This window comes from Musca autumnalis, unplaced genomic scaffold (assembly GCF_047663935.1).
Source record: "Musca autumnalis isolate F117 unplaced genomic scaffold, ASM4766393v1 scaffold_2, whole genome shotgun sequence".
Classification (NCBI taxonomy): Eukaryota; Metazoa; Arthropoda; class Insecta; order Diptera; family Muscidae; genus Musca; species Musca autumnalis.
This window is the reverse complement of record NW_027411755.1, coordinates 260,541,075-260,550,613: the sequence shown is the minus strand read 5'-3', so window position 1 is coordinate 260,550,613 and position 9,539 is coordinate 260,541,075. Positions and strand designations below refer to the sequence as shown.

General features: G+C 33.6%; 1 protein-coding gene across 3 annotated transcripts; it reads right to left on the bottom strand.

Moving 5' to 3' along the window:
• Window positions 1–7,094: 7,094 nt before the first annotated feature.
• On the bottom strand, window positions 7,095–9,185 carry LOC141393446 (uncharacterized). Of its 3 annotated transcripts, none has more exons than XM_073966434.1 (4): window positions 8,888–9,185; window positions 8,705–8,829; window positions 8,018–8,537; window positions 7,095–7,693 (listed from the first exon to the last, which is right to left on the bottom strand). In XM_073966434.1, exons 3-4 carry the CDS (start codon window positions 8,133–8,135, stop codon window positions 7,194–7,196), a joined length of 618 nt encoding a protein of 205 aa, XP_073822535.1. In that variant the 5' UTR covers window positions 8,136–8,537; window positions 8,705–8,829; window positions 8,888–9,185; the 3' UTR covers window positions 7,095–7,193. The 3 variants fall into 3 exon arrangements, with proteins under 3 accessions (XP_073822535.1, XP_073822536.1, XP_073822537.1); XM_073966435.1 differs by having other exon boundaries at window positions 8,705–8,783; window positions 8,888–8,973; XM_073966436.1 differs by lacking the exon at window positions 8,705–8,829.
• Window positions 9,186–9,539: the final 354 nt, after the last annotated feature.

Below are 9,539 nucleotides of genomic sequence, written 5' to 3'. Positions count from 1 at the left end.
TAAACATCAACTTTGGAATTTTATACAAAAAATTGTGGTTTTAAATTATTTTTAAAATTTACAGCAAACTTCTAAGCAATATGCCAAAAAGAATATAAGAGGTCATTCAAAATAAAGGTGGAAGCATTAAAATGAAAATATATTCTAACAGCCTGTTCATGTATGTCGACCGAAAGGTTTTTTGCGCTTCGAAAGTGGAAAAAATCATTTTCTGTTCATGTAAACTCCTTCAAAACGAAAATCTATGCGACCGACAAGGCATACGAAATAACACGTAAACGTACACTTTTCCATTAAATTTGGGTTTATGTATTTCGAAAGGACTGTCTCTAATAGAAAGAGAATGTCAAAATCACTCACTTGCCTTGTAGCTGCCGAGTAGAACGTAAACTCGCGAATAACACCGAAAATCTTAAAACAAACTTATGCAACACATTCTTGAAACAAAATAAAAATTTTGTAGACACGTTTTTAAGGCTGTTTCATTCATTATTTTGAAGAAATCAATCAAATACAATAATTCAAAATACCGACACATTTTATTTTCTCAAAAAAACAAATCACACATATTCCAATGCTTATATGTATATGTGGATTTTGTTTTCATTTCTCATTTGGCTCTTATTTATGGAACATAGTTGTACAAATGTACATTCAAATTAGTAGTATTTCGCATAGGATACGTAACGACAGTCGCACGATAGTTTGCGAAATACATGAACGCATTTTTAGACGGAAGTGAGTGCCTGCTTTCCTTTCGTACAGATTTCCGTGCGACATACATGAACAGGCGGTAAAACTATTGAATATACTAACACACTATGCAACATTTTCAAGGTGACTTTGTGCAAACAACTTGAAATGCGGTTTTTATGAAAGCACAGACGCAATAGACAAAAACGCTCTTTGGATTTTTTTAGATCGGGTTCGGATTTTATGGCCCTACCTAAACATGGCTCAATATTGACTTTTTAAAGAAAATCGGGGCTATATCTTTGAAACCAATACGAATCTTTCCATGACATCCGCAGCAAACTTGTGGATAAGAACAAGAATAATGTAATGAACACGAATAACCTCATTTATTGCCTCAAATTTTATAATATATATAAAATTTCCGTGATTCGCAGCGTATCACCAAAATCTTGAAATTTTTCTATAGATAACATTATCTTTGGGGAAAGTATTCGCTGGAATGTAATATACAAAATTTCAGAACATATCGTTGTTGTAAAATTCCTCTATCGCGTTGTTTCTATCATATTTTTCAACGACTGTTTTGTTTGGTTTACATTCGGCGTCTTTTCGTGATTTCGAAGGCGTTTCGTGATTTCGTGCGAAATCATGCAAAATTTATCATGATTTCGCATACAAAAATGAAATCATCTTATTTCGTGATTTCAGCGAAATCAACATCGAAATCACAGTACACATGATATACAACCCTGGTTTTGCCTAAAAAAGTACCAAAAGTTGCAACACTTTTCACGTATCACAATAAACAAGGTAGATGGTCAATTGCTGCAACAAAAAAATTTTGTATCAAAATTTGTAAACAATGTGAAAGAAATATTAAATTACTTTGTTACAATGCTATTTTTCATTGTGTTCCCGTACTTTTTAATGGTAATGTTAAAAAAGAGCGAATTGTAAAAAATTGCTTCCCCATACAAATTTCTTAAAAAATACGGGAACGAAAAAATGACGGAAATTGCAAAAACTGCAGCAGAAATGTCAAAATCAACGTATCAGCTATCGTATCTAGATACCAATTAACATGCAGCTAGTTTATACTAGGCCAAAATTGTATTGCCAAAAACAGGAGAATAGGGTTTTATTCGGCGCTATTTTTGTTCAAAGAGAAATGCAAATCTTGCTAGATTTCGGAGTACGGGAACACATTTTTAGCACCAAACGGGAAAACTGCTGCAAATATTAATATTTTGCAAGTTCTGAACACAAATTTTATCTATCAAAATTTATTATTATTATGTCTCAACGATAAAATCATTTTGTATTTTTTCATTTGTTAATACTATACACAATTTATACGATATATAGATAATTGTACGATAATTTTCGAAATAAAGTTGCAAAGTTCTATATTGTGGTATATTTTGATGACTAATTCAATTTACAACAACTTGTTTTGAAAATTCATGTTCGATCAGCTGCGCATATGCATCTACCTTGATTATTGTGATATGTTCTAAATCAACAAAAAAATAAGTGTAAACACCGGGGTGTATTTCAGGATTTCGTGAAATCCAGTGGATTTTGGAGCGCAAGTATAAACTTGGCATTTGATAAATATAAATATAATACATTGAAATTTCAAATGTGAGAATAAACAGCCTGTGTGAACGTTGTTTGAAATATGTTTTGTAGAAAGTATGGTATGAAATACCGCCTAAACAACATGAAATAAGTGTTGTACAGTTTCAGAATGTTCTGAAGAATTGCTGAGAACATTATTTGGAACATTTTTCCTTTAGCAACTACTTGGTTCAACTCTCAATAGTTTGGCAGTTACTGACCATAATTCCAGAAATTATGTAATCTTTCCTATATTTTTATCAATTTTGATCGTCGTCTGTTTGGTATAAAGTGCTGGACATATCAATGGAAACTTTTTTCAGAAAACTAAATATAATAATTTTTGACTAAATTAATTTATTCCTTAGCTAGATATACCTGCATATGTTTGCATAAAATTAAATATGCAGGTATATTTGACTAAGGAATAAATGTACTTAGTCAAAAATTATTATATTTAGTTTTCTGAAATATGTTTCCATTGATATGTCCAGCACTGTACATATAAATACATATAAGTTCTACTACTTTAGGACTACAATATTGCTGAAGACCGCAAAGCAACATTTTCGTTAGTTTCTGAGATATAGCACGAATCAATTGAAAAAGGTCGTTTTAGCCCGGTATAGATGAGGCCATAAAATTCAAACCCGATCTAAAAACACAAAACCCAACTAGGGGCTTTGTAGTCTTAATATGTACTTTCAGAAAATACCCAATAGAAGTTGTTTGCATTTTCAGTGTTGCACAGTGACTCTCTAATATATGTCCCAAATATATTTTGCAGCAAACATATATCTGTTTGCAAGCAGTCCCAAACATAAGTTTGGGTCCTGCAAACAAATATATGTTTGGGTGCAAACAAATTATATGTTTGGCTGCAAACAAATACAAACCCAAAAGCCAAAAAAAAAAAAAAAAACACATGCACCAGTGGGCGCTTGTGAGAACAAGGGAGCGTAAATGTCAATGTGAAACACATTGAAATGTGTGGTCAATTGTTCTCAGCAAGCGCTCACTGGCTATTTCTAACATACATATGTACACATTTAGAAATGGTGGTGTTTTTATTGAACACCAAAAAAAGCAAAAGCAACAAAGACACATACATACAAAATTGCAAAGAAATACATAACACACTTTAATAAAAGAAAAACATTAGCTTTGTTCCAGTCCTTTTTCAATGGCAAAAATAGCAAAAGGGAGAACTGCCGAATTTGCTCTCAGAACACATACTTTTTCAAATTGTACAGGAACGAAAAATACAGTAAAGTTGATAAATATATCAAGAATGAAAAATGACAAATGTCATACGAAAAATAAAAAAAAAAAATATGTTTGTATGTTTGCAACGAATAGTAATTTCAAATTTTCATGTCAAATGTTATGTACCAAAGGAAGTACCATCAACAACATCTGATGCAAGTCATTTCGAAGTGTACGAGAGGGTGTGGACGACTAAAAGTTTCAATCAATTTTCCAAATTTAGAACGCCCTTGGGACAACAAAAATAATATTTTAACAAAAACATCATCCCCTCCGACCAATTTGGCGTAGGTAAATCAATATACAGTGAGTCAATTAAGTATTTTGCCTCTTTAGAAAATTGAAAAATGTTCAATAAATTCGTTTGAAACCATCAAATTAATGGTCAAAAAGTCGAATATTTATGTGTAGTGTGTTTGTGGATAGTTTAGTATCCAATATCTGCAAGAAACGCTGCGAAAGGCTTAATGGTCTTCTAGATATTGACAAAAATCTATAACAACACAAAATATTTTACCTCAAAAAAGTATTTTGCCTTTTACATATTTTTTGAGAAAAATACATTTTTGTTACACGCTAACGATTTTTATAGTAACCGTTGGAGATTATCACATTATACAACTGTTTTGGCACCAGTTCCACCATCTTGCGACATGTTTTCGCGGTTATTTTCTCCAATTTTCCTACATTAATTTCTTCGACAATATGTTTTATTAATTTTGGCTAATTCCGACATTAATCTCTAAGAAAATCAGTGAAAAATGATTCACTTCTACCTTCAAATCCTAGCAAAAGCGTAAAAAATAAATAAGAAGCTAAGATGCATCGCAAATAGTGAAAGAAATTACAGTTTAGAACTATGAATATCAAGAACAGAGTCAACAAATATTTAAAAAATCGCGAAGATTCTTCCTGACCGCTTCCAAAAATTAATCGTGTCTTCAATATTAATCTCAGAACCAATGTCTTGGATGAAGTGTCCACAAGGTTCCAAAGAATAAAACATATTATTTTTTAATAAATAAGACAAAATAGATCACTCTTTATTGATTTTTTCTCGCAAGATGTGAGGGTCATCCTATACAAATATATTTAAATAACTTCGCCACTAAACTGCAGCATTTTTAAAATCCAATTTTATAACTTCAGAGGCCTTGGTAAGGGATGATTGTTTCCCAATATTTTCCAACTATTTTCTAATGTTTTATTTGCTACATAACCATCAATATCTTCATTTTTAGGCCGAATTGGCTGTAACTTGGCATTTGGAGTCCCCAATGGTACAGAAACTTCTCCACCAAAAATTGTTGACATAGGTAGTGGTACCACCCGATTTCAAGTGTTTTAAGGATTTTTTCTTCATTTTTAGCCAGAATTGGCTGTAACTTGGCATTTGGAGTTCCCAATGGTACAGAAACTTCCCCACCAAAAATTATGGACAAAAGTCCAGGTTTTGGTATAGCCTTTATATAACGGTACTACACGATTTCAGGCATTTTAAAGTTTTTATCTAAATTTTCGGCCTAAATTGACTATAATTTTGTTCTCAGTGGTAAAAAAAATGTATTTACGAAAAGGTTAAAAATAAAAAATAATTCAAAAAACTATGTTTCAGTGTTTTATTTAAAGATGCACTTAAAACTAGAAAATAATTTGTCGCTTAGCGTCAATAAATATATTCTTTCTCATAATGGAATCTCTCAAATAAAACGCTTGCATTTAATTTATAAATGGTGGCAAAATTAAACGGCAAGCTTTTTAGTTGAGAGATTCCATCATGAGAAAGAATATATTTATTGAGGCTAAGCGACAAATTATTTTCTAGTTTTAAGTGCATTTCTAAATATAACACTGAAACTTATTTTTTGTTAAATTATTTTTATTCAACTTTCTTTTTTTCTGAACAAGAATTGTTGCTCTTTTAAAGTAAAAATTATAAGTTCTGATAGAAAGGCTGTAAGTATTGTTCCTCGTGGTCTTCTATAAGAAATTGAAACTCCTGCCCCATATGGCAGCAGTTTACAACTTTTACTACTTTGCCGGTTTTTCCATTTTTAGAAGTAAAGGAACAGACCAAATGTTTTTACTTCTAATATGTATGTATGCATAATTTTTGAGATTTGCTGTATATCGCATTGCTCTCTAGAGTTGTTAAATCTAGTAACAGTAACATTCGCAAACGAATGAGTTATTTCATACAAACAATGAGATAAAATTACTCATTCGCAAATTGTTCAAACATACGACCGATGTCCATTGAACTATATTCTACAAGGTGGCGCAAAAGTAATCCTCCCTATCAGAAAATGCTATAATTTTTGCGATTGGTCCCTAATGTTCTGTTCTGTTTTGACATTTGTGTAGTAAATACACGTTGCGAAATACACGTTGATAAACAATGTTACGCTACACTGCTCCAGAACGCGGAATATTGGTGACTATTTATTTGACCAGTAATCGGTCGGTGACTTTGGCACAACGTGAATTTCGTCGCAGACGTTTAGCCGCATGGCAGACCACGGAGTATCCGTTCTGCAGAGAATATTGCTGCTGTAGCCGAGAATGTCACGGAAGCGCCTTCGACATAGACCAGACGACGTGCCACGCAAATGAGTATCAGTTGACGGTCTTTACAGCGAATTTTGGTACGATATTTGAAGATGTTTCCGTACAAAGTCCAGACGGTGCATCAGCAGTTAAACGCTGACCGCCAATCGCGCCTAACATACGATCAATCCATCCTTAATCACCACCAAGAGGAAGATGATTTTTAATCAAAAATAATCATGAGTGATGAGGCTCTCCAGACTTCTTTTTGTGGGGCTTTTTGAAGTCGCGAGTTTATATCAGCAAGCCTCAGACTCTTTCAGCTGTTAAAAACAATATCCGCCAAGAATGTTAGGACCTATCGGCGGAAGTTTTGGCCAAAGTGATGTAAAATGCCATAAAAAGGGCTCAAATGACAATAAACTGTGGCGGCGGCCATTTATCTGATATCATATTCTCGACATCATGAAAAAAATTAAAAGACCCAATAAAAATAATCCACAAGAAAAAACAAAGTTTTTCATTTTTTTTAATTACAGCCAAAAAACTTCGGAAGATTACTTTTGCGCCACCTTGTATTTTGTGAACTACGTCGTTCAATTGAACTAGATGTTAACAACTCTATTGTTTTCTATGAATGCATGGAGCTTGAATCATTTCCCTTGAACAACAACACTATGCATCATTGTCATTTCATGAATGTCATTAACAACTTTAATCTTGATCAATATTAGTAGGAGTATGGATGCAGTTAATTATTCGAAACAATTGATTTTATTCTCAATAAAAACAACAATTTTACTACTCACATATCTATAACGGGTATAACAGACTGGTAAAATAAACCTGATTTAAAAATGCCCACCTGATGAGAGCGCCAGATGTTTGTATCGTTTTATGAATGAATTGTTTTGCCGCTAGTCAGCTATGTTAACAAGTTGAAGAGAGTCACATACAATTAAAAATTTATTTGATTATAAATACAATAATTTATTATGTTTTATTTTACATACATAGGTATAAAATATTTGCTTACATTTTTTCTCTTTAAAAACAACAACAATTTATTCATCATATTCCTCATCTTCCAAATCATCTGTAGCCGTTGGATATTTAAGCTCCTTTTGTGGTGGATTTATGTTAAATGTTTTCACATTTGACCTAGCTGTGCCGTTGTTGTTGTTGACACTGATATTATCCCTATAGGAGGAGGGTGCTGGAGAACTTTTAATTGTGAATTTTGGTGCTGGTGCCGACTTAGATGCATTGACGACTGTGCTTCCTCTGCTGTTGAAATTCGATGACCTTGTATTTTGATTGACATTATGGCTGGGATTATTTTCCGAACGTTCTCTTTTCAGCGGTACAATACTGTTGGTTTGTTCGTAACCCGACGAACAGAAGTCATTACATTCCTCCATTGTTTTGAAGTTATTATCATTGCCGGCACATCCGCCCCAGTAGAACATGGTGCACTTCATGCGTCGAATATCGAAATAGTAACGTTGTAATTTGGCACGACAATAACCGAAATCCATTGGTAGTAGACAAGATTCGGGAAGACCTTGAACGTAATAAAAAGAAAATTGATTTAATGGGATAGTAGATGTTTCGAAATAAGTCGAACTTCTCTAACATAGCCGCTTGGAATGAAGAATTACAAGTGCTCTGTTCCTTTACGTTCCTGAGTTTTCCTGTTCTTTTTTCGTAGAGTTCCCTTACTTTAAAAAGTATACAATTTATATGAGAGCAGTTCACCACTTTTACCATTTTTAAAAGTAGAGGAACAGACCAAACTTTATAGAGAGAATTCGTTATAGAGAAGTTCGGCTTTACCACTAATTCGAAAACCTTTTCCTTTGCATTGTATCCAACGGCATTTACTTACCTTCATAACGATCCGGTCCATATAATCCCACAGCACCTTCTACATAGCTATTTTCCGAGAATTTCACAACAAATATCAACAGAATTTGTAGTAAAGATGCTCTGAGTAGAATTTTCATTTTCTTCCAATAAAAAAACGCTGATGGAGTTTTTATGGATAAATACACTTGCGCCCAAGTGATGGATTGCGCTTGTTGGCGTTATAATTCAAAACACTTTTGCTTGATTGTACGTCTAACAACTTAATAGTGAGCTAATGTTTTTGCCAGATAAGTGAAACCTGCAGTTTTCACTGTTTGCGTGGTGATGCTGTTGGTGGTCAGTCAATGTTCGAATGGCTCCAATGCGATTTAATATTATTCACAAAAAAAAAACTGTATGGACAACTCGATTTTGTCTTTGGTGGTGGTGGATGTTAATGCTTTCCTCTGGGGGGGCACTGAAGTAGAACTGAATGACTGACTGAACACACTGATGTTAATGATAATGGAAATTAAATGCAGATCTTCGCGAAAATTTTGCTATAGAAACAAACAGAAGAAGAAACACGAAATTTGCAATGTTTAATTGTTCCGCTTACAAAAGAAATAATAGTTTCTGAGTGGGCCACCACCTGCCACAACGGTTTAGCTAGCTGCCTGTTGTGTCTGAGAAGCGTTAATTCAAAAATTCAGATTTATAAAAATACCTAATGTCTGTGTTTAGATGCTTGATTGCGTTTTGGCACTTGTGATCGCTTGAAGTATTCAGAATGAACTGAGACTTGGCTATTCAATTTTGGAATTTGTAATGTAAAAAAGAAAAAAATTGTTGCTGAAATGAAATGCGAATTTATAAACACAAAATATTCTGCAGCACTACTCCAATATACCTTGTTTTTTGTTTCGCTATATTTCTTATTTTTTTCTTTATATCTGCTGATGATGTTGTTGTTGTTGCTGCTGTGAGAGTATGACTGTCTGTTGTTGCCGTTTAATCTGATATAAACAACAATCTTTAAAGTCCCTGTCGTTGTTGTTATTGTTGTTGCTGCTGTTTGGGTGTTCACTTGTTGCTGCTTTGTCTGCCCGTCTATCCATCTGACGGCCTGTCTTGCTTATTTGTTGTAGCAAGCATGCGGCGTATTAAAAACCAGTCCTCTTTGAATCGGTTTTTTTTCTTCTCTGTGTAATGCTTCTCACCTTCATTGGGTTTTAATAACAACATTTTTCGATACGAAACGCACTTAGGGATGTCAATCGGAAGAGGATTGTTTTCGATTGTAAAATTCAGTTCCAAGGTGTCAGAAACATGGCAGATCTGCGGTGGATGGGTTGACCGGATGTGATAGTAAAATAAAAAAAAAAACGAAGTATTCACATTATATTATACATACAAACATATTTTGCAGTAAATTTCCAAGTAACGGTCTTTACCGCCTTCAATATGTCAAAGCCTTGGACTTTTCATGGTTCATCTTTTATCCCAAGTGGACACTGACATTCCCGTGATTTCACCTGGGGAAGTGAGCTAACATAGGCCAA